The 27104-nt window shown below is 33.4% G+C and overlaps 1 protein-coding gene across 27 annotated transcripts in view; it reads left to right on the forward strand.

Moving 5' to 3' along the window:
* Positions 1–27104, forward strand: part of LOC145261268 (phosphatase and actin regulator 2-like) — an 858751-nt gene that overhangs the window by 406148 nt on the left and 425499 nt on the right. For 4 of the 27 annotated variants that reach the window (XM_080119734.1, XM_080119738.1, XM_080119733.1 and 1 more), the window contains exon 2: positions 12302–12368. The exons of the other annotated variants lie outside the window; for them this stretch is intronic. In XM_080119734.1, the coding sequence (XP_079975860.1) occupies positions 12302–12368 (67 nt within the window). The remainder of the gene's footprint in view (positions 1–12301; positions 12369–27104) is intronic. 27 annotated transcript variants of the gene reach the window in all.

Genomic DNA, 27104 nt, shown 5'->3' on the forward strand with positions numbered 1-27104 from the left:
GCCCAAATGTGACAGCAATACTCCATACATGGGTGAATGGTGGCCTTATAGAGGTACAGGATACTTTCAGGTGTTAGTAGTTGTCTAGCACGGTAGAGAGAGCCCACCTTTTTTGCAGCGGCCCTGCAATACCTTCAATGTAATTGTTCCAACTCATGTTTCCTGTGAACGTTAGGCCAAGGAGTTTGAAAGATGTACTCTCAGATAAAGAGTCGTTGGCCATTGCTATAGGTGGTAGAGAGGGTTTCTTGTAATTATTGAATGAAACTAGTTTAGTCTTGGTGGCATTGAACATGATCAACCATTTTTGTCCCCATTCCACTACAGATTGGAGGTCATCCTCTAGTGTTTCTGCCATTTCTTTAGAAATGTGTTCATTCGTCTTCCTGTCGTGCCTGCCATAGAGTGTAGTGTCATCAGCATATATACCAATCTCAGAGGCAATTTTGTCGGGGAGGTCATTTATGAATATCAGGAACAATAGAGGTCCAAGGATAGACCCCCTGGGGCACTCCCGCATTTATATCATATTGTTTAGATGTACAACCGTCGAGGACAACCTGGATCATTCAGATTACTTTGCAGTGCCACTAAAGATGCAAATATCCCAACACATTCATGATGATCAAGCAGAATTCAATAACGAGGAAAAATCACAAAATTATCTATTTTATTTTATTTATTTATTTTTTTTTACATGGAAGTTACCACTTATAAAGGCCCGGAAGCCGCTCGGGGATAAGGGTTATTGCGTGTGCAGTAATCAATGGGATAGTATCGTAGTAATCGTTAGTATTGGAGATTTGATAAAGTGTCTTACTTAAGGGGGTGGTTCATCAGGAATTTGTTTATGTTGGACTTGAAGACATCCAAGTTGTAGTCAGGTGGGAAACAGGCAGACAGAACAGAGTTCCACTGGCGTTCACTTCTAAGAAAGAAGCTTTATTCATGGAATCTACATTTTGGTTTTGGCACAGATAAAGAGTGAGGAAAACTTTTGACAGTGGTTTATAGCTACAAGAGATTGTTGGAACTTTAATCTGACATACATTGATTTGTGATGGTCTAGATGGTTGTAGACTCTACAAATGGGTGTATCTGCATGGTTTCATTAGTGCTTGATGGAAGTGGAGTGATGTAATGGTTACAGATCCAGATTCTAAACTTGGTGGATTGGGTTTCAGTTCTGCTGGGACTGCTGCATCATGTTCTCTAATATCCTTGGGAAAAGAAATGAATCCATGTCTTTTCCCTCCAGCTCTGGATACAATAATAGGATAGACTGGAATCTTAAGTTTTGGTTCTACAACTTGTGTAGAAGAAAACTTATAAAATAACACTAGTCTTTCTCTGCTTATACCAGCATTTTTCCCTGTAGTCATGATCTTGTCTTCTTGAGACCGGATTTAAGTAATACAGATTCAGAAGATGCACAATTGGGGATTATATCATCTTTGCAGCGCCATAAACTTCTCATGCAGACACTCTTACAGGGGATGTCCATTGTTTCTCAGGACTGACTTTTTTCTGGTTTAGTACATTTGTATGAATCAGTATTATTCTGTTGGAATTAGTTTCCAAGAATTCTTTTTCTTAGAATTAGGTATTTAGAACATCCTTAAATAAAGTTGGTATTATGGAATGTACAGAATTCGAACCATACACACCCAGGTCAGCAGTGGTAGTCATTATTCACTTAACAAGTGTCACCCTTTGTTTTTAGTGACCACTTTTTGTTGTTTTCGTTAATTCTTGTCCTTATACTCTTCACCCACATACATTCCAAAAATATGAACTCCAAATTTGATAGCAGATAAAACCCAACCTCTTTTGTTTTTCTTTTTTATGATTCAGCAAATGTCTTCAACAAAATTAATATAACCGTTAAGTATTTGTTAGACTCGGGAATCTGGCAAAATTTTTTAAAATTGACTCTTGTCAGATTTTTTGATTTTTTTTTTTTTTTTTTTTTTTTTTTTTTTTTCTTTATAAGTCAACTCCTCGTTTCCTGTGTCTTTTTGGCTTGGGGCAAAGTGTAGTACCTGTTCTGGAACTGCATTTCATTGACGAAGTATAAAGAAGATGAAGAAATCTTTCTAAACTGAAATAATCTTTATTTTTGTCCAAATCCCTTTATAAGGAAGGTAGATGGGCCTCTCTTAAGCCGTGGTAGGCAACCCATCTAGTGATGGCGTCATAATAAAAATACCCTTCATAGCCCTAGCAAAGCATCACGTATTCAGCTATGGACAAGATTTGAATTACACTACAAACTCGTGTAGTGAGTTCAATCTCGGCTGCATGTTACGTTACGCGTTACGTTTAGGGAGTTGGATTTTCCTCGCACTAAAAGCTGACTTTGTATCTAACTCTGTCTTTATAGGGAGGCAACTAAATAAGGACCCCATCCCACTCAGAAAACGCCATTTTTTTTTTCTTGTAAATTATGAATCCCTACCCCACCTCCATGAAGATAGATATGTAAGAGATGCCATCTGTTTTAGTTGATGACGTCATCTGTCGTACAAGGAGAGAAACAAGATCGTTTTTATTAGTAAGAGGTGCCTTCAATAAGGTTCCAGGCTTTTTTTTTTTGTATGGTCACTTTCATTGATAGTACACACATGAAACTCTATTCCCCTTCAAAGTAATTTTTAGGTGCGTTTGTGACGTATTTGTGTCACTGAATGGCACCAAATCACTGTGTTGTATGCAGGGGGGTACACAGACGATGAAGAATATATAGAGAGAGAGCAATTCTTATGACAGTGGTGCTGAGAGATAGATGTGAAGAGAAGTGTAATGACAGTTCTTAAAACAGGAGGGAAATGCATTATCAAAGAGGGGGATACAGTCAACGTTTGGAAGGGTTTTCATACAAAGTTCTTTATACAAGACGATGAAAAGAAAACACATTACCTTGTGGTTAGAAGACGAACGAAGACAAAAGGCTTACATAACAAATGCAAGACGTTTATTCATCCAGCTAGTGTTTGGAATTCAATGCCTATTACATTGTCGTCTTTTCCTGACCCCTTCGCTTCCTAAGGAGTTTTGGTTAGTTTTGTCAGTCTTCCCAGACTAACTGCATCTCTCTCTCCGGAACTCACTCCAACTGACTGCCTGACCGTTTGCTAGTCTAACTTAAATGTATATATTAATTTGTGATGTCAGCACGCGGGGAAGACATGTGAATTCTATGCACCTGGTTCCAACGTCTCCTGGCAACACAGGTCCCAGATTTTCTCTGTGGACATTCTTTAATTCCGTTGTTCCATTATTTCTGCTCCGACCTAAATTAAACCAACACAATTTTCTGTTTACTTACATTCTTTGTTGTATAAGTTGTTTCTAGCTTGCATTCCTCACTACAATGGATAATTCACTGCATTCCTGGAATCGTATCTAACTAAAAAAAAAAAAGTATTAATTTTAACTTTTAATAACTGCGTTCGATTCCAGAATTCTCCTTCAATAATAATATTCGATCCTAATTACTTCATTTCTAACTAAAAACCGGGAGCTGTCCCCTTCAATATACAACATCATTTTTAGCGGATTTTATGACCAAACAACGTCAGGTGACCACTACTATATATCGGGTACAATATAATAATCAATAGAGAATTAGCTCTGTAATAATGAATACAAAATCTGCATGAATTAAAATGTCATATTTAAGTGTATTTTACGATCGGGCAATGTCGGGCATCCTGCTAGTAACTCTAAAAATGAGTTGTTTTAAATTGAAAGGAATTTCGCTATTTTGATCCGTTTTTGCACATTTTGATCTAGTTTGTTTATTATTAGAAACGGGCTCCATTATAGAAAACAGGAAATTAAATTTATCTGCAAATTACTCGCACAAAATGTGTTGAAATGTAGATTTTGTTTTTTGCGTTTTTTTTAATTTTTGTCTTTTAATAGTAGTAATAATATCACAACAACAGCACTCATTAGAATGAAACAGTAAAGTAAAGCTAAATATAACATGACAGCATAACAGCTCGACTTTTTGAGGCCAAGTGCTGAACCATAGGCTAAGGAAAAATAGGTCACGACAACAGTTTCAAATTTTCTGGTTGAAAAATTCTTTTTTCCACTTGAATTCGTTTTCTTTTTCTTAAGGGAAGATTAAATCCAGTCAGTATAGACAGAATTATGCAGAGCAGGAGACTTCATTGGTTTGGTCACATTGAAAGAATGAAACTGCTTAGGTTAGTCAAGATAGAACAGTTGCAGTAGCAGGGTCAGTTTGTAGAGGAAAACATGGCCAGAAGTGATGGTAGATTTGAGAGAAAAAGGGATAAAGGCCTGGCCAGAATTAGATTAGCTTGGAAGTGAATTTCTGAAAGCTGCTTAACTCGTCCTAAAACAAGTTAAATCGAAGATGATGATTAAATCGGAAAAGATCAAAGAAGCATTCTGAATACTTATTCTGTATTTAAAAAATAAAAACTACCAGTTTTTCATGTAATAATAGTATATACTAGCAGGCCACCTAGCGTTGCCCGGTCGTAAGATCCGTTTATATATATTATAATTCGTGCTGATTACGTATTTATTATTAGAGACAATTCTCTATCGATGATAGAAAACAAAATTTTGGCCCAAACCCACTAACACATAGACTGAAAGTTACAAAAAAAATAAAGTAAAAGATAAGTTTATAAAAAAAAATAATAAATGAATAATTTTATATTTCCGGCAACTAGTTTTGAAAATTCAGGTTTAATTAGTAGAAATTAGTTTTTCTGTTTATCCTATTTATTTTATTTTATTTTTATTTTTTTTTTTTAGCTTCTAGGAAAGATTATCTTATTGAATTAGACTAAATTTTTTAAAAGTGGAAGAAAAATAATTTTAAGATATGAAAGCTCAGGGTCTAATGAAATCTATGATTCTTATTAGCTAGAAATGATAAAGGCCAATTCAATTTAGTGTTCAGAATATTGACAACGAGCAAAATAGTACCGGTCCTTCTGATTGGCTAAAAATCACCAGTGATCCAGAAGACGAGAAAACTCATCACGATTAATTTGTACATTGAATTGCACTAAAGACTCTCACGCCTGTAGTCACTCTACTTAAGTAATTTCTGCAACCAAGCATTAACAACTGAAACCGGAAATGCTAGTTGGGAATTGATTATGCTCACTTGGATATCTGGAAATTCACAAGCCTAAAACTTTCCATGACTCCGGGGAGCTTGTTACTGACAAAGCATTTTATTTCATCGAATTGATATACAAAATGAACTCGCATAAAAAAAAAAAAAAAAAGATTCGCTCAGACTGATATAATAATAAATACCAGAAGGACCCGTGAAAATTCCACAGAACAAGAAATATATTTAATCAGTAAACGTTTTGATAAAGCAGTTTGCGAATCTGATTTATGATCTCGGAAGTATAGGAAAACTTCTTGCGGAATTTAACCGATAGCGGAATCCCCGATCTGAAAGACCTTTCGCAGACATACACAAACGCTCGCGCCCATTTTGCCATTTATATATTAGAAGAAAAGGATAGAAGATAACGTGAAGAGTTTTCAAAAATATTTTATTTATTTATCTTTTAGAAAGTTAAAAGTTTTTTTTTTCTTTGCATGCCAAATGTAATAGTTATGATCACCTACTACAAATTTAGTTTTAAAAATAAGCGTATCAATTTATTTAAAGAAAATTTTTATTAGTTATTTCATTCAATGTAGAGTTGATTTTTGTTTTGTTTAAGGAATTATTTCAAAATAATCAAAATTTTTGGTGTGTTTAGATGTACTCGGACATAAACTTAACCGGAAGTTGTTGTTTGAATTTCAAAATAATCGAACCGGAAGTTATTTGAAGTGTTATCCTTATTGCAATTATACTGCTTTGATATTAATACTATTACTAATAATATTAATATCAATAAAACTATGTCGAATATTAAAAAAAATAAAATTATATAAGAATATATATAAGAGGAGAAGAGTAGAAAGTTGACTTTTGAAAATGTTAATTTTGCCATGCTTCAAACGATTCATCGGTAAAGGAAGGTACAAAACTTTGGGTTCATCAGTGTTTTCCTGTCTCTTTTAGAACACAGCAATCGATACTTTCAGTATAAAAAGATATTCTCCTGTTGCTACCCCACCCTCAATAAGATTCTCTTTTTTTTTTTTTTTTTTTAAACAATTACGAGTGAACAAGCTCGACACCCTCTTTGAGAAATTAATCCGAATTCCAGATTTATTTTACTGTTAGCTACTGACATCCTTTTGTAAAACCTAGTTGTAAGTTTAATATTTAATTTATTTCCAGCACTTGTTTCAAAAGTTCAGAGTACCTGCGCACGAAATGACGTCTTAACAATCACATCTATAAAAGTAAATGAAGACAGTTTGCACCTTCAGCGGGTAAATTAGTGATTAATCTGTTAAATGTCGGCCAATCATAATGAGCCTTACCTTCTTACTATATATATATATATATATATATATATATATATATATATATATACACACACACGTTTTTATTTGTTTTTGTTAGCGATACTTTCTTGAATGAATTCTAGTATTTATACAAAAGTGCATTTTTACCTAAATGTATGTTGGGAATAATTTTCCCTTTGACCAATTTGGTACCCCCTAAATGGGGAGCGGCATATATATTATTTTTAAAATATAATTATCCACTGATACGTATTTCGTCGTCCATGACTTATCAGAGTGGCTGAATCTAGCGAGATATATATATATCTTTTAATGCTAGGTTTATTTATGGTGTCTTTTAAATTCAATAAAAACCCTTCAAAATTTGCTGACGAGGAGACCTTGCTTATTAAAAAACTATATGTAATTATTGTACGTAACTTGTACGTAACAATAAAAAGCATTGTTTTCCGAAACGATCGTACAGATAATTGATTTTGTCGTTGTTCCTTCTTATGAAACGGATTTTTAATTCAATTATAATTTGATTTTTAAATTACATTACTTATATATATATATATATATATATATATATATATATATATATATATATATATATATATATATATTGCATTTTGACCCTAAACATTGTATAGTGTCTGTTTGATGCAGGTTGTCTTGGGAAGAAATAAATGGTTACAAGTAACAATATTTAAACAGAGGGAAAATCATTTAAATATGTTGATGATGATGATGATCTAATTTAAATCTTTTTTTCTCATTCTTTTTCTTTATCTCGCTCTTTCTCTATCTCATTTTTTCTCTCTCTCTCTCTCTCTCTCTCATTTTGCATTTAAATACAACTTCACCCTGTCTTTTCTTTACGTTATATAAGTTATCTGAAAAATCTATTCCTCTGTGGCATCGGACAGCTTGTACATGGGGAAAACTGACTTCATGCAAGATTTCACTTAATTTTTTTTTTTTTTTTTGCATTGTCAAAAAATGTGTCAACTGGTTTTAACATCCTTAAATCCTCTCCTTCTAATATCAAATTATTTTTTTTCTTTTTTTCTTTGCTATCTGCAGTTGAAACGCAAGTATTGCTGCTTAACATGTTTTTAAAAAATCTTGTTTAGGTTATTTTCCCATGTCACATGTCCTTTCAAAAGTTTGCTAACGAACGCACGTACACACACACACAATGATTTCACTGTATCACAGGTCTTCAGGGTGGCTAAAGATGGTAATTGTTTGAAGTTGAAATTTGAAACCCATTTATTAGTACAGTCGGGTTAGCATTCTTACTTTATGCCATCTCTGTACACTACAAAAGTAGGAGAAAATTTTTACTTGTCCTGTAAGTGCCCGACGATTGGCTGATTAGTAAAGGCGTAGTTACAACTAAGAAGCTGATTGGCTAACTAGCAAATTCAATACCATGTGTTTATATAAAAATGCGCAATAACCACAACTCTTTGCATAAGCCTGACGAATTCTCACGAGGATGAAATGTGGAATATTTTGTGTAGCTTAATTGCCATATATATTTTCATAATTTATTACACACACATATATATATGGCACAATCACATTGAAACACCGGTTCTTGCCAGATCACTGAAGTTAAGCAACGTTGTGCATGGCCAGTATCGGATTGGTGACCATTTGGGAAAGCTAGGCACTGTATGTATCACGCCGAGTCATAGAAATTTCCAGGTTGGTATTTGGGGGCGCATTAATTCACTGGAAGAGATGCACCCCCAGTCTTTGTTAAGACATGCATCTAGGAAAAGGAAACTCTGATGTAAAAACCTGTGGTCTACTGTATACTGTGGCAGTCATCCGCACCAACAAAGGTTAGCAGTAATACCAGAAGTGTGGTTGGTTCTACACAAAGCCTTCACCACTATAAACAAATCATCTGTGTGGATTTCTGAGCAACTTAGTTGTGGCTGAAGATCATATGTCGAATCAACAGGTAGAGTCCATCATATATTATGAAAAAGGGTAAAAAAAAGAAAAAAAATACTCGTCCCAGGATGGGTAAAAATAATTTTCTGAATCGAACAATTTTGCACCAGTTTTATGTCTTCCTAACAAAGATTAAAACCAAGACATAATAATAATGCTAAACCTTAGGTCTAAAATCCTTATTACAATCTGTATTGCAATCCATTCCATGATTTTACTTCTAGAAAGCGTCTCAGATTAAAGGGTATGAAGAAGAAATTGGAATTTAAGGAAATTTTCCTTAATTTGTGTCTAATGACCATGAAGCAAATCCAATGCCCAGCTATTGAAATTATCATATACAATTTAATACCAGATGTAAATTTTGTCTTAACTGATGTTGTCGTATGGTGAAGTTCTATATAATATGGGAGGAGGTTGTATATATGATGTATTTATTAACGTGTATATATATTTTTGATTGTCTAGATATGAATGCGCCTATTGATCATCTAGTGATTGTTTAAACAGGATAAATAACAATCTCTTGGGTTTTACATCAGTCAATCGTAAAACGTACCTTATCCATTTTGGACTGATCTTGATTTGATGGATCCTCAGAAAAGCTGCAAACAAAGATTTGTATGACACGAAATCTTGGTAGTATTTACAGCAGCTTTATTTTTGGATGTTTCCCCCTCCTCCCCCATTGGAAAGTTGTAACGCTGGTACTAGCTTTTTACTATCAACATTTCCCTCTACTTGGAGCCATTATTGTCCACCACCAGCTTTCTTCCTGTGACTTCCGGCTGCATCTGTTAACTCTGACTTCCAACTCGTGACTAACTGATACGTGTCTTTCAAGCTTTTTCATTGCATCATTAACTCAACGTGACTAAAGACATAAATTGAATCATCTACCTTCCTCATGTATTTTGTTTATGGTTTAACATTCTTTTCTATAAAAACATATTTGTTTTTATTTACCAAAAATTCTTTGTTATTGATTATAGAATCTAATCCAGTTCAATTCCTAAAAAGTCATTTAACCATATTTGCCCTTGAATTGCATGTTTTTCTTTTGTTTATTAAATTGTTAGTGTAATATTTTCGGGGCTTCTATATGACATGGAGGGGTTTATATATGATGTCTCTTGATGTGTATAAATTTAATCATTTAGTGATTGTTTTAACAGGACATATAACAATTATAACAGGACATATAACAATTATAACATTAAGGGACAAATAAGTCTCTGAGGTTTTACATCAGTCAATCGTAAAACATACCTTATCCATTTTGGGCTGATCTTGATTTGATGGATCCTCAGAAAAGCTGCAAACAAAGATTTGTATGACACGAAATCTTGGTAGTATTTACAGCAGCTTTATTTTTGGATGTTTCCCCCCCCCCATTGGAAAGTTGTAACGCTGGTACTAGCTTTTTACTATCAACATTTCCCTCTACTTGGAGCCATTATTGTCCACCACCAGCTTTCTTCCTGTGACTTCCGGCTGCATCTGTTAACTCTGACTTCCAACTCGTGACTAACTGATACGTGTCTTTCAAGCTTTTTCATTGCATCATTAACTCAACGTGACTAAAGACATAAATTGAATCCTCTACCTTCCTCATGTATTTTGTTTATGGTTTAACATTCTTTTCTATTAAAACATGTATGACCCAAAATCTTGGTGGTATTTCCGGCAGCTTTATTTTGGATGTTTTCCCCATTGAAAAACTGTAATGCTGGTCCTAACCTTTTGTTATCATCCCCCCCCCCCACTCGGAGCCATTACGGTCCCCAAATCGTCTTTCTCCGTCTGACTACCTACTGGGTCTGCTCTCTCTGACTCCCAACTCTTGACTGACTGATACGTGTATTTCCAAGCTAATCCCTTTACGTCATTTTGTTTATGTTCTAACATTCTTTTTCACCAAGTTAACATTTTTGTTTGTGTTAGTTACAAAAACTAACATTCCTTTCTATCAAAACATTTTAATATGAATAATTTTATCTGTAAATATTTATTTTGCTTTGGTAATATTCTTTCTGACATTCCATTTTTTTTACAAATATTAATGACCCTCATAATAATCGTCGACCAGCACATTTTTTTGGTGTTGCCCGGCCAATATCTAACATTATCCAATACCTCTAAAACCATGTTGACCAGAATCGATGTTAGTATCGCCAATTTACTTAAAAATGTATGAAATGCTAATCCTTTGTTTAAATCTATTTTTAAAAATGTGTTCAGATATTACCAATGTAAGATATTTAACTTTGCCAATCCTCCCACCACTTACAGCCAGGTAGGGATACCTAATTCAATATTTCATTGTTTTCATAATTAGATGACTTGCTACATCTGTTATTTTGGAGGGGGAAGGTGATTCTAGGTAACTAATGATTTGCTCGATGCGAATGTTATTTTAAATGCAAATGACTTTCTCAAATTAAAAATAAGTACTTTATATTCATACTGTTAAGTTTTCTAACAATCAGTCCAATATTTAAAAAAAGTTTTTTTTTTAAGTAATTAATTACAGGACTGAGACTGTATTCAGAAAAATTTTGACAGGAAGTTAAGAGTTAATAAAACTCAGTCAATTGCATGTCATAAAACTAACGCAGAAACTTATCGTTTCCTTCTGATTTTAGTTCAATGGAGCAGATAACAAAACAAATAGTCCATATTAGTGGGATTTTTCCGACTACTGTTCTCAACTTGAATGTTATTCTCATAACGTTTCTACTATGTAACCTATGGCCTTCTTCAGATGTATCTTGCCAACCGCTTGGGATCTAGTGTACTTTCATTTTAAGTAATCTCGTTACTCATTTCGGCATTATTTGCATTATATCATGTGTAAGAATTATTCTTAAGTTAATTAAGTTAATATCGAGTCTATTGCCCCGGGCCGCTGGGAAAATGGTGGGATCCTTCTGCCGCTTCAGAAGATATCTCACTACTGATGCAATTCTCTATCTGTATAAAAGCCAAGTACGTCCAAAGATGGAGTACTGCTGCCACATCTGGGCTGGAGCTTCTAAAAAAACAGCCTATCCTGCCTTGACAAAGTACAAAATAGACTTTGTGGCTTAGTGGGGGATGCTCTCTTTTCTTCCCTGCAACCTCTCTTCCACAGAAGAGACGTTCGAGCCTGTCTTTGTTTTATCATTATTTCCATGGCAAGTACTCGCCTGAGCTCAATCTCTGGTCCCCCCTCGCCAATCCTTCACGATAAACACCCGTCTAGCTAGAACCACTGTCAGTATTTTCCCCCACTCTTTATCTGTGCCCAAATCAAAACGTAGATTCCATGAACATAGCTTCTTTCTGAGAAGTGCACGCCTGTGGAATTCTCTTCCGTTTGCGACTACAACTTGGATGTCTTCAAGTCCAACATAAACAAATTCCTGATTAATTGTCCCCCCTTAAGACACTTTATCAAATCTCCAATACCAACTATTACTACGATATTATCCCATTGATTATTGTTACACAAAATAACCCTTATCCCCGAGTGGCTTCAGGGCCTTGATAAGTGGTGATCCCCATGTAAAAAAAAAAAAAAAAAAAAAAAAATTTAGATTATCTTTTTATTTACAATCCTAAAAAAAATATCTCGTTATGATGTTCTGATAAAGATGATAAATGTGATTAATGTTTTGTAATCTTTACATTGAGGATTGATAATTTTGTATTATTTGGATTGCTATTATTGTTTTTAACAATCAAATCATACACCTGCGAATCATTAGAATTTTAATGCGTTTAATGTATTCTTTTTAGTTTTTTTTTCTGAACTAATAAGTTTTTTTGTTTTTTTTTATTTTTAGGTAAGTTATTTAAAAATGGATAAGTTGATATTCTTTTTAGTTTTTTTCTGAACTAATAAGCTTTTTATTTTATTTTTTATTTTTAGGTAAGTTATTTAAAAATGGATAAGTTGATAAAACCATTTACTTGGAAATGTTGTTCTTCTCAACAAGGTAAGAAATTGACTTTTTTTAAGCAAAGAAGGGGGAAAAAATGTAAATATTTTGACATAGAGGATGATTTTTGGTGAAAACGTTGGACATGTCAGAACAATGCAGGAACATCAGGAATCCAAAACAGTCTTTGTATAATCGTACTTATAATACTAGACGACTCATGACACATTGGATCAGTATTTGTTCCTATTTACAATTTCTCCCCACGGGACAGAGTTAGACACCAGGGTCGTTTTTTAATGTGGAGAAAAGGAACAAAAATAAAAATTGTCTCAGTCGTGAAGGATTTCTCCTCCACTGACAGAGAACAAGAAATTGAAATGCAGCATCTGAAGAACAGATACTACACTTTGATCTTGTCCCGAAGGAAGTCACTGAATGTTGATCAACGAATGTTTCACACTTACATATTTTTGTCACTGAAAGATCGGTGAAATCACCCATTTTTCAATCAAATCAATTGATTGATTGCCCACCGCAGTGCATCAGGCGGAAGCTTCATATGTCTCTCTCCGCAGTGACTTCGTCCACAATACATTGTAGTCTATATTGCACTGTAGAGAATCTACTGTTAAATTTATAAAATTATCTGTAAATAATGGCTTCACTTGAAATTTCAAATGCAAAAGTCAAATATCATGGTTGAATTGTGCACTAAACAAGAAGATCTATTTTGAATGCGCCTCTGTCCTTTTAAAGAGCCAGCTATTGATTTTATGAAATTATTTTTACATAATCACTTTAATTAAATGTACAAAAGTCAAGTATTACAGTTCATTTTGAACGTGTCCGTCTCATAAAGAAATCCGCAGTTGATTTTATGGGTTGGGCTTTCTGCTTGTGCAGTGATAAAACTTTTTTAAATACGCTTGTGATGTTAGGTTATATAAAAGTGTTCACTTTGGTCAAAATTGGACGTTTCCTTCTTTAATTGGATTTTTTTTTTTCGATTATCTATTTTCAATACTTATTCTTATACAAAACCTATGTAAGAACACTCCCATATACATCAAGTACTTTTGTGTTAATATATATTTATGTATGAATAAAATTTTATGCACATAAAAATATCTTAAAAAGTAAAATATATTAAAAATAATAAAAAAATTTTCCTGTAAAAAAAACAAAAGGGGGGTGACGACATACAACAAAAAGGGAAATAATGCCTTCATTGTTTAGAAATCAAGATTGAATACAAAAGGCAATGTTTAAAAACTGCTAAATTAAAAATTACAAAAACAGATCCTCTGTATATTCCAAAAATTTTACCATGTTTATAAATTGAATAATTCTGTAAAAGCAAAGTATAAATATTAATACTAATATTTATGGGACAATCCTAACTAGATGAAAAAGCTCAATATTCATAATAGAGCATTGGTATAAGAAAATCAATTTAAACTTTGTAAATTAGAATTTACAGCAAATTTATTATTTAACAAGGAATACAAGTTGAAAACTTTAAAAAATTTCCCTTATTCCATGGAGTTTCAAAAAAATGGCTTTTATCCTGAGAGGAAAGTTGTTAGCAAAATGATATTCATAGACAACCTATAATTTTGCTGGTCAGCACATAAATTGGAAACTACAAATTATGAAAGAAGTCCTATTTGTATAAAAGTTGTTCATAATGCAGAAATGTATGCGTTAAAAGGATGTTCCAAGGGAAGTCCAGGCTTGATGAAGAAAAGTTGAAAAATGTGGCACAAACCAATTAAAACAATTTGATTAGTAAGATGTATAAATGCGTATAAAAAAGTCCAATAGAAATTAGTCAAATAATCCAAGCGGTTGAAAAGTAAATTCCAAATGTGAAGATGGCATCCTAAAATTTTTTTTTTTTTTTTTTTTCACTGGAAACTAAATGAAAAAGTTATCAGCCTCCAGGATGAGAGAGAAGAATCCTGTATTGCCCCAATCAAAGGAAAATAAAATAAAATATGATTAAAGCAAAAAAATATTTTAAGGATGGCCAGATATTTTTAGAATAAATTCAATATTTAAGCTTTTCAACTTTTATTCCTTGTTGAACAAAATAAATTTGTTGTGAATTCTAATTTACAGAGTTTAAATTCAATTTCTTTATATATATATATATATATATATATATATATATAAAATAATTCTTAAAAAACACCACTTTACAAGACTGTGTTGCTCATTTTCAAAATGTTTAGCTTTTATTGGTAACAACTTGTATTCAACTACTCAGACCAATGTTAGCAAATAAGTATACAATATATTATGTAATAGTCCATTAATTATAGTTTTGCATAACTGGACCTCTCATCAGTGCATAAAAAAACAATTTTTCAAAGTTTCCACACATGCACACACACATGATTGCATAAACATGAAACGCTAATGTCTGTATAAAAATAATTGTGAATATTTATTTGAAAAATATAGTTATAAAGCTCTTTTAAGGAAGTTGTTGACATATGAGTATATAATAGTTGATTAATTATAGTCTTGCACAACTATAGTAGTACTGCACTAAATGAGAATTTTGTGTTATTTATTTATGTAATTAATATCCTAAGTAGTATGAATTACGTATAGGAAGATGTATATTTACTATATTATAAATTGACCGTAAAGGATCACAAAGACTCTTTAGGTCCAAAAATGCTATACTTTTATCCATGTACAAGAAAAAAAAAAGTTACTCCTCTTTATTTTTGTGTGTGTGTGTGTGTGTGTGTGTGTGTGTCTTTGTTTTGTTGGGGGATTTGATTGTTTTATAATAAAACACAAAAAAATGAAATAGCTGACTGGTAAAAGACTGAAACGACTGGCTTTGTTGTGTGTATATGCGTGCATATGTTTTATGGCAGAGGACGTCTTTGTTTATAATTTACCATGTCCAAACAGGTCACCACTCACCAAAAGCATCTTTACAATTTTTTTTTCACTCAAAATACTATTTTTTTTTTATCTATGATCTGAATAGAACTTTGTGTGATAATAAAATTAAAATATTCATTGACTTGGAAAACAAAAACTAATAGTGAATTAATGAAATCACATTTTGCAAATTAATATGCAAATATGTCGATTGTGTGGGCATATTCAGTATATTAAAAAAAGCTGAAGTTTTATTTTGTATGATGAACTAGCAGATGGGCGCCTGCCATTGGTGGTCGTAAAATCCGCCTAAATATATTTTAATACATGCAGATTTCATATTTAATATCACAGAGCCAATTCTCTCTTTAATATTATATTGTACCTAATATATTGTAGAGATTTCAAAAGTTTAAAAACAAAAATGACTTAGATGCCTTCAACTAGAATCAAAACCAAAAAACTTAGCACTCCAGCTACATTCTCTCATTTAGCACTCCAGCCACGTTCCCTAGTATTGGAACTAACCTGACAGAAGGATAAGAAAGATTTAAAATTAAACAATTTCTAGCTTTGAAAAATAATAAAATATGTAGGCAAGTTAAAATGAATATTTTGCAGTTTAAAAAATTTTTTTAATTTATACAAAGGAGTTGCCATCTATCGAGGCCTAGAGGCCATTTGAGGATAAGGGTTAATGAGTGTACAGTAGTGAATGGAAAAATATCATAGTAATCATTAGTAGTGGAAATTTGGTAAATTGGATTATATTAAGAACTTGTTCATGTTGGACTTGAAGATGATCATATTGTAGTCAGCTGGAAAGCAGGGAACCGCGAGAGGGTTCCACAGGTGTGCAGTTCTAAGAAAGAAACTTTGTTCATGGAATCTGTTTAGGTGTAGGCACAGATAAAGAGTGGAGGAAATTATTGATAGTGGTTTTAGCTAGACTAATGTTTTTCATGAATGTCAGGTCAGGAGGGACTATAAATTGGAGCTCAGACGAGCACTTGCCATGAAAATAATAAAGCAGAGACAGGCTTGCAATTGAACTTGCTGACATAATTCTCCCCAAATGATTCACAACCGATTTTCCACAACGGAGAAATCCTTGAAGAGATCCCAAGTTTCAAATACCTGGGAAAATATCACTGCAACAGGCCAAGGTTAAGAGGATATTAGCAACCATAGCGACAATGCTTGTGTCGCATTCTGCTGCCTTCACACACGACTCTGGTCCAGAAATGAAATCAGACTTGGTACAAAAATTTGAATATACCAAACTCTTGTCTGCACCATTCTTCTATACGGATGTGAAACTTGGTCAGTACAAGCTTGTGACCTGCACAGACTGGAATTTTTTGACCACCAATATCTGCGCCACACCTTTCATGTTTGCTGGCACCAATTTGTCCTAAATGTCCCCATCCGTTTGCACTGCCGGATAATATCCCTCAAACAGACCCTCCTTTTGAGACGTCTCCGATGGTTTGGTCATACTCTCCGCCGGCAACCAGATGACGTCATCCATGCTACCATTAATCCAGCCCCACTCCAGGGTTGGAAGAAACGTCGTGGTGGTCAGCTGAAAACCTGCCTCAGCACGGGGAAGCAAGATGTCGATTTGATCCTGTTCTCACCTTTACGAAGACTGTCACTGGAATTGCAAATGGCTGGACTTGATATTGACCACAGCTTCAAACCAATGTGCCTGGGTAGCATCTATATGAGATGCAGAGAATTCAGTTGGAGGAGCTGGCTCAACCGACCCACAGTGAACGCTGACGCAACAACAACTTGCTGACATATTTCTGTATGCATTACTCATCCATCCAAACAAAGATTTTTGCTTGTCAACAATCCTTGATGTATGATTACTATTTCCTGTTAATTTTAGTCTTATATGTTTTTGAGTTTGTCGGTTACACACACACACACACTACTGTTGTAGAGTTTACATATCACTAACCAGGGTAATAAATGTTATAATTTTAAACGTTTTTATTTTTTTCACATTTGTTATGTATTAGGTCCTATGCCAGTAAGTAGAGATTATGTGTATCATCACATGAACCATAGATTCTATTGGCATTGGTTTCTCCAATAATTTTTTAGTTCATATTCTTTCTAGAAAGACAGTGAGTACTTATGGGAGAGCCCACGATGAGGTTGCCAACGTGAAAGTTATTTTTGTGGAATGAATTGGATTCGAACTTGGAATATTCAGGTCGCCAGTCAGTGTCGTCAATCACTTGATCATCATCGTCTCCTAGAGATTATGTTAACTAGTATGAATTTTGATATGTGTCACAGAGTACATGTCAGGATAGTACTTTTGACAACCCAGCCTTGTCAGCGTATATATATATATATTCTTGGAAGTTTTTTAACCTTTAAAACTGTACAAAAAAAGCATTTAGTTTTTAGTCTTTTTTATCATTTGTTAGAAAACTATTTAGTCAGTAAGTCATTTAATAACCTGCAATCAATGCATCAACTTGCTTTCTCAAATTCACTATAGTACTAATGGTAATTTAAGGGATCATCAGTTTACCATGAAACACTGTTTCAGGGATTTAAAAACAAAACAGTATATTAAATCATGGCTCCCCAGCAGTGTTGATCAAACACCACCTCCCTTAATCCTAAGAAGACATGTTACAGATATTAGATCTAGTTTCCTATTCTTAATTAATTTGGCTATCCTATCCATGTTATAAAAATGAATTCCTTACCTGTGAGATTCATCTGTTTCCAAATTCCAAATGGATATATTTTTTAATTTACCAGTTTTGTATTTATAAGATTAGGATTAATCCATTTGACTACTTATCACCCACTACTATTATTAGTATTTTGTATATTTACATTCTTATTTATTGAAAATTAAATATATATCATAAACAATTAAGTTTACTTGAGTATGACCACTGACTGTGTTTTGTATTGCTTGAAATATCAACTGAACAAATTACTCGTGTGCTGATGACTACAGACGTGACTTGTAAACTTTCTAGCATTATTTCCAGACATTCTGCTGATTTCTACATGAAGATGGGACATGCTTACCTTTGTACGTTGCACGCTTGAATGAAGGCGTATTAAACATCTGCGTTTTCAAGTAAATCATATGGCAGCATCTTGCGCTGCCCTATTTACATCTTATCTGATATTTTTCAGATAAGATGTAAAAAAGTGCTGACATCTGAGCTTGGCCTTTCATTGATTTCTCTTTATTGCGTTTACCATTAATTTATAGCAATTTATTGTTTCCCTGACAAAGAAGCGATTGGGCTTAATAATTCACTCCGTTCGTTTGTTTGCCCTTTTCTCAATTAACCACTCTTTGAATTTTTAAAAAATTATACACAAACATTAGTCATGGTGGAAGTAAATTTTTGGCAGAACAGATTTTTCAGGATACCTAAGGATTTGCTAGCGGGGGTTATAGGGGTAAAATTGCCCCAAATCATTCATTTCTTCATACTTTTTTCAATAACCATGCCTTGGAGTTTTGATTTTTTAATTTTGCACAAACATTAGTTATGATGAAAGTAAATTTTTCACCTGTAAAGAGAGATTCCGCATGTTCGACTTGTTTCTTATTAGTGTCATGTTTTCACATTCCTAGGTTTGTATAATCACAGAGAGATAGGTGTCTTGTATGTATACTGAAAGAAACAGAAAGAGATATCAGTTTAAAGGTCTGTAGCTAGACAAAAATAAAATAAATAAACACCATGCTATGTTTTAACTTTATGTCGATTCCTTGTGCTGATGATATTTGGTATCAATAAAAAAAAAATATCATCCCAGAAACGATCGTACACTGAATTGTTATTTATGCTGAATTCTTGGAGCATATGTAAATGATTCTCATAACATTTACATAAAACTATCAGCTAGATGGTTGTAGGTTCGAATCTTGGCTTGGGTGGGTGCTAGTTTAGCCACACTGAAGAGCAAAACTGTCTGTAGATATAGTAAGTTAGAAAAATATATATGGCAATTAAGCTACACAGAACATTCCACGTTTCATCCACACTAGGATTCGTCAGGCTTATATATATATATATATATATATATATATATATATATATAATTTGAGGTTGCTATTTTGCAAAGGTAGGGTGACCAGTGAAATATAACGAGGTTAATACAAGAGTGCTCAATACGGAAGTAGAGCAAGTTACATTTTCAATTTGTCTTTAAATAAGCAGTAATTTGTTGCAACACAGTCATGAGCATGTTTTGGTTTTCTAGTATTTAGTAACTAGAGACTTATTTTTGTAAATCAACTTAAATTGTTCCTCTACATTAGCAAATATACATTAGTGTGTTTTTTTGTTTTTTTTTCAAATCGCTACTTGGATACAATATAATGATCAGTAGAGAAGTGGCTCTATAATAATAAATACGAAATTTGCATAAATTAAAATATCATATTTAAGCAGATTTTACGACCGGGCAATGCTGGGTGGCATGCTAATTATCTATGTATATATATGCAAGAGATAGAGAGCAAGACAGTTTTTCTGTCTCCAGACCTCTTAGAGAATTAATTAAATCATGGTTAAGAATGTATGAAAATATTTTTGTTGTTCAATGAGATCATGTTGTGGGGAAATTTGACCCATTTCGTTAGACACATTTTTTTTTTTTTTTTTTTTTTTAACATCATTTACACTTTACAAAATTCATTTGAACTTTTTTTTCTTTTTTTTCTTTTTTCCTTTTTCTTTTCTTTTTCTTTTTTCTTTCTTTTCTTTTTCTTTCTTTTCTTTTTCTTTTTTCTTTCTTTTTCTTTTTTCTTTCTTTTTCTTTTTTCTTTCTTTTTTTTTTTTTTTTTTTTTTTTTTTTTTTTTAAATGATTTTGCTTCCCTGATAATATCGCAGCCAACAACTATAGTGTAAGTTTGTTGTTTCAGTCAAGAAAGCAGTTTTCCATGAAAGAGGATTGACCACCACATGTTTTACTTTTCCAAGTTTTTCATGAGGGACTGGAGATACACACACACACACACACACACACACACACACACACACACACTGGCGCCAAAAAGAAAGTCCGCACTTGTCATTTAAAAAAAAAAACAACAAAAACGTAAATTTAAGCTAAATTGAATGTACCTGTCTAAACAACCTATACCTCATTTGATTCGCCTTTTGTTCCTCTATAATTTTACCTGTTCATATTTGACTTTTCTAAACCAATCACAGAGGAAGGATTTGTGCTTTCCATCAAGTTGGGAGACTTTAATTAGTTTTTCATCTCGGTATAAGATTGATCAGTCTCATGTGCTCTGAGTTGCTTGAATCTGGAATAAATTAAGAAGTTACTAAACACCTCAGTAAAAACAATTTTATTGGCAAGCAATATGGATTTCATCCTGCAACATTCACAGCTTATTTCTGTGATATGTCACAGGATCAGCAAATCTATGATTTATAAACGGTTTTATAAACATGGCTTAATGAAGGGGAGGGGGGGGTAAAAAAAAAGAATTTGGGGAAAAGATTTGCTTCACAAGCTTGTTAAGTATAGGAATAGCTAGAAATCATCAAATCCTTCCTCTCTGATTGGTTTATAAAAATAGTTGTTGACAGGCAAAAGTCCAAAGCACATAGTATCAATGCCAGCGTGCTTCAAGATTCTATTCTGAGTCCAACCCTATAAATCATCTTCTGAGATCATTCATTGATATCTATGCAGATGACACAACTGTTTATGGCAACACTTCAAAGAGCATTGATTTTCTCTCTTTGTGTAATAGTGGGTGGCTTGTAATTTTTTTAACACCTCTAAAATCAGACTTCCCTCTTATCTCTACCAGCACTGGGATCCTCACTTTTCCCTAAACATGAATGGCTTTCTCCTTCAGGAATCCCCCATACTTTGATAAGCTTCTAGATCTGAGTTCCACCTCCAATTTGAAATGGAAGACTGAGGTTAACCTGATGCATTAGGCACGAGCAACTAGCTATCCTTTACAAACCTTTTTGTCACATTACTATGGCACTTGCAGGACAGTAAACACTTTTTTTTATCAAATTATAGGCTTTGTTTCTCAAGATTAATACTGAGTCAATCAAACAATCATTTTGTGCCAAGCTGAGATTTTTTTCTATCCAGATCTGCAGTCATTTTGAAATTGACTTCATAACTTTTATTTCCAGGAAGGAAACTGCACAAAATTTTGTTTCTCTGTTAAATCCCTTAGCCTGTAAACTGTTCCTGTGCTTCTGAATATATATATATATATATATATATATATATATATATATGGGTTTGTATTACTGTACACATAGATTCGAAAAAGTTGTCAAAAAACAAATATATAACAAATAAATGTTATCAAAGGCAAGATAAGTTACTTTTCTACCAAACTGGATATAATTTTCGTGTTTTTATTCAATTTAACGTTTATTCAGCTCGAAAACCATACAGTGTTTAGCGATGTATTGGAAAATTCAAAATGGCGGCCGATTCTCTCTTTAACACGGTAAGTTTGGAAAAAGGTGTAATAAATAATAAACTAGACAAAATACTGTTAGAAATTCGCTCAATATATGTTACCATGACATAACTTGACATATATTCGGTGGTTTTTAATAGTATTTTGAATAGTTTTTTATTTATAACACCTTTTCCTGAACTTACCGTGTTAACGAGAGAATCGGCCGCCATTTTGAATTTTCCAATACATCGGTAAACACTGTATGCTTTTCGAGCTGAATAAACATGTTACATTGAATAAAAACACCAAAATTATATCCAGTTTGGTAGAAAAGTAACTTATCTTGCCTTTGATAACATTTATTTGTTATATATTTGTTTTTTGACAACTTTTTCGAATCTATGTGTACAGTAATACAAACCCTATATATATATATATATATATATATATATATATATACACACTTCAGAATAATGTAATTATTTAATTACAATACACATTGGATCATTTTACCTCCCTGTTACCAAAAACTCTCACTTCAGGATTCACCATACAATTTGGATCTGAAGTTCAATATCCTTTTCATTCTGCACAACCTCTAATTTCCCTTATTCTATGATTTAAAAACTTTAAAAACTTTTAATTATAATTTTCTATGTTTATTACATTTAGCAAATTAGGTGCAAACCATTTATATTTGCTAATATTTTTTCATCTGAAGAGATGAATAAACATCGGAAACCTATAGGTTAAGGAAATATATTTATTAAAATGTATTCTTTGTTTTGCATGTAATAAAAATTCTAGATTTTAAATTTAACCGTTTCAAATCATTAAATTTGAATGACTAAATTATATATGTATATATTAATTACTATATGAATTAAATACCTACAGACAATAGTGTTTCATCCTTTCGGGAATCATCAGTGCAAGGTGTCACGATTAACACTATATATATATATATATATATATATATATATATATATATATATATATATATATATATATAATGTGTGTGTGTGTGTAAAAAGAACTTCATGAGTTCGTTTCCTACAGACTCCAAAACAGCTGGGTTGATTTTTATGAAATTTCACACAAAGGTACTTTGTGACGGCCAGTGTTCTTAGATAGGTCTTGTGTCGAAATGTCTTCAATAATTGGAACAATGCAATATATATATATATATATATATATATACACACACACACACCTCCACCAAATATAGGTATTAATAACAGAAAGTTCTTTAAGATAGCTCGATCGTGCAATACGCTCTAGTATTGCACGATCGAGCTAATAAACACTTTTTATGATATACCATTTTACCAGGAACAAACAGATTTTTATGCTTATTTAAAAAAAAAAATTCAGCTTTTTTAACAGTACATGCATACAATTGTTTCGACTGATATTTTTATATATAGTAATCATCGTCATGTTTTCTTTTTTTAATCTTTATACCACATATGAAAATAATAAGAAAACATATGAAGATAACTACTATATATAAAAATATCAGTAATGGCTCGAAACAATTGTACGCATGTAGAGTTAATAAGGCTGAAACCTTTTTGGAAATGAACATAAAAATGTGTTTTTGTTATATTATAAAAAGTATATATATATACATTGCGTATCAAATTATTAGCAAATTTACATTTTTTAAAATATATAAGGAAGGAGTGAATAAAAATCCGTGGAACTTTGAGAAAGTGCTTACAATACTATTCAGCTACTCCGGTCAGAAAATAAAAGTATTTAAAGCAGTATTAGCAAAACTATGGCTGAAGATAGGAATATATGTTGATTTCAGTGTGTCAAGTTATTAACGAGGTTGAAAAAAAAACACAATATAGCCATAACTTGTTTATTGAAATAATTTTAACACATTAAATGGACTAGGAAAAATCCTTAGAACACAATAACTACATAGCAATTTCTACGTTGACATAATTAGTAGGGCATATGCGATCCTTTTTTATGAATGACTTGTAAAAGACGTTGGTTCACAGAATTAGTCAAATTTGTGATTTCGTCAACAGTTATTCCTCACGATACCTCTTGGAGAGCATCCCACAACTCATCTTTGCTCTTAAATCGGTGTTCACTTGCATAGAGACGTTGCTTTATGATACTCCAAAGGTTCTCAATTGGGTTCAAATCTGGTGAATTCGAGGCCACTCCATCTTCCATAAGCCAGAGAACCACAGTTGTTGCAAATATGCTTTTCTTTTGCTTGCTGCATGCGAGGGCGCATTATACTGCATAAGAATAATTGTTCTTCTGAATGTCAACCTTTGCTTCTTCAGCCAGGGAAACAGGCAGCAGGAAGAGAATTCCAAAGTTTAGCTGTTTGAGGGAAGAAACTCTTAGAATAGAGAGCTTTCTGGCATTTAGGGACATCAACAGTGAAGGGGTGAGATCTTGTTGCTAAGCAGGGGGTACAAGTAAAGGAAGTTCATCAGAACACATTCCATTAAAATATTTGTAAAATGAACACAATGATGCAACATTGCGGCGATGGGACAAGGGCTGGAGCTTAGTTGATAACGTGGGACCGATTAGATTGACAACTCTTTTTTGGATTTTATCTAAGAGGGAGAGACTAGTGGTAGATGCACAGCCAGCCCAGATGTGGTAACAATACTTCATACATGGGTGAATGGTGGCCTTGTAGAGATACAGGATACTTTCAGGTGTGAGTAGTCTTCTAGCTTGATAGAGGGAACCCACCTTCTTTGCAGCAGCCTTTGCAATGTCCACTATGTATTTGTTCCAGTTCATATTGCCTGCAAGCAAGTCGCATCAACAAAATGAAAAAAAAAAAAAAAATGATTAAGAACCAAGATCAACAAATACCAACCACCTCCGACAGTCATCACTCGTGCCCAATTTGTTGTCCTGTTTGCAGATAAGTTGGTGGACTTGAATGTCATCTTCAACATAAACATCCGAACTGATCATTAAACTGTTAGACACCTATATGTTGAAATTGATAGGAGAGCCCATTACATTTTTTTTTTTTTTTTTTTAAATTTTCTTCCTTTGAAGATTGTAACGCTGGGTATGGGGCAGCCAAACCAGCTGCCAACATTATTGTGCTTTTTATTGAAACCAACCGAGAGCTCTTTTTAGTATCCTTGTTGTTTCCTTAAGTGCAGTTGTCCGGATCTCTTTTACATTTGGTTCACCAGGAATATTAGTTAGGTAGGACTTCAGGTTCTTCATCCTAAGCCCTGTGACACCTATAATAACTGGTATGATTGATATCTCCCTAAGTTTCCAGTTTCTTTTCATATCATACATGAGACCTTGATGTTTGTTTTTTTTTTCTCCCTTAAATATCAAAGTCTCATGTATGTGTACATGCGTGTGTGCTTATAAAGAATATTATTTTTTATTTTGTTGAACGCTTTTCAGATCTGTTTTCATCATTTTAATCCGGGTCATACAGTTCATAATTGGAAGCCATTTTTGAGTAACTGGTATTTCAGTTCATAGAAATGGACAGAATTTAACTCTCGACTCCTTGTAAATTTCAAGCAATCATAAAAAACATGGAACACGAATAACGTTAAATGTTGAAATGTCATTGTAGTAAATATATTAGTTTTATGTTTATTTGCTTTGTGCGGGGGTGCAGAATTTTAGAATAGCTTGTAAATAGACGTTCATTTTAGCAGAAGTGTCCCTGAAGATCTTCTTTCAACTGATGTCAAAATTTAAGTAGACATTGAACACTGTAGTCTCATTTTTTTTTATTTTTTCATTTTGCTTAAGAGTTCTCAGAAATCAACGATAGAAATCTTCCTAAGATTCCAGTTTCTCTTCATTTTATACATAAGACCTTAGATTTTATCTTTCCCCTCTCACTTGTTAAACCCTATTTTCTCTTTCTTTTTAAGTGTTTCATTCTACTTCAATCGAAGTTCTCAGAAATCAAGGGGTCTCTTAACACTTGATCTCTATATGAGATACATAGATATTTGAATATTCCATTAAAGTTCTCTTTTTACTTGTCAAAACACTGAGTTAGTAAAGAACTTGAGAACATAATTTTCCTCTCCTCAATTAACCATTTAAATATGTTATAATATACGTTTCTTGTGGTCTCCTAGTCGGATTCCAGGACACAGATTCATCTCGACTAGTGGAGTATTCGGCTTTGTCCTCTTAAGGTAACCTCGCTTGTAGAGGTGTACCATCTATAATATAACTCTCTCCTGTCTGTTTAAATGTATGTATATATGTATGTTTGCCGAAAACTTTCAACAATTTTCACAGGATCGGTATCGTTTTGAAGCTCGACCTTTTGGACAACAAATATAAAAAAAATTAGTTAAAAACATCGATTCCTTCACCCTCAACTGGGCACTTTTCTACAAGGAGAGGTTGCTTTTTTTTTCTGATATTTTCGAAAGTCATCCCCTCTTTTTGATTGACTAGCCTTAATTTAAACATTCGTCACTTTCAGTTTGGCGATGTACACGACAAAGACATCACTTTTTTTTTTTTTTTTTTTTTTTTTTTTTTTTTTAAACATTCTTTTCGTCTTTCGGAATATAGGTTCAAGTATGCTTGCATGCTACCACGTTTTTGTTCAACACACACCTCCAAACACCTGGGCAACGCCGGGCACCTAGGCTAGTTCCTTATAAAAGCCAGTGTGGGTTAGTCATACTGAGGAGATCTTATTTGGACCACAAAAACGAAATGTGATTTTGAATATTTACTGAAAGTACGTCCAAGGATGGAATACTGTTGCCATATCTGGGCAGGAGCTGCTAAAAACAGCCTATCCTGCCTTGACAGAGTACAAAATAGACTTCGTGGCTTAGTGGGGGATGCCCTTTTCTCTACCCTGCAACCTCTCTCCCACAGAAGAGATGTTGCAAGCCTATCCTTGTTTTATCATTATTTCCATGGCAGGTGCTCGTCTGAACTCCAATCTCTGGTCCCCCCTCGCCAATCTTTCACGAAAAACACCCGTTTAGCTGAATCCACTGTGAAAAATTTCCCCCACTCTATATCTGTGCCTAAATCAAAACACGGATTCCATGAACAAAGCTTCTTTCTTAGAACTGCACGCCTGTGGAACTCTGTTCCGTCTGCCTGCTTCCCACCGGACTACAACTTGGATGTCTTCAAGTCCAACGTTAACAAATTCCTAATGAACCGCCCCCTTAAGTGAACACTTCATCAAATCTCCACACTAACATAATATACTTGCAATAACCCTTATCCCTGAGTGGCTTCCGGGCCTTGATAAGTGGTGATCACTGTGTAAAAAAAAAAAAAAAAAAAAAAAAAGTTGTATGGAAAAGTATCCTCATGCCAGGTTGTCCTGACAAACTCCTGAACCATAGACATTTGAGGATAGTGTCTGGTAGGCATTCAAGTTTCTCCTGTTTTGTTTCCGGAATGT

The sequence above is a fragment of the Euprymna scolopes genome, chromosome 37 (genome assembly GCF_053919585.1).
Source record: "Euprymna scolopes isolate OS-2025 chromosome 37, ASM5391958v1, whole genome shotgun sequence".
NCBI lineage: Eukaryota > Metazoa > Mollusca > Cephalopoda > Sepiida > Sepiolidae > Euprymna > Euprymna scolopes.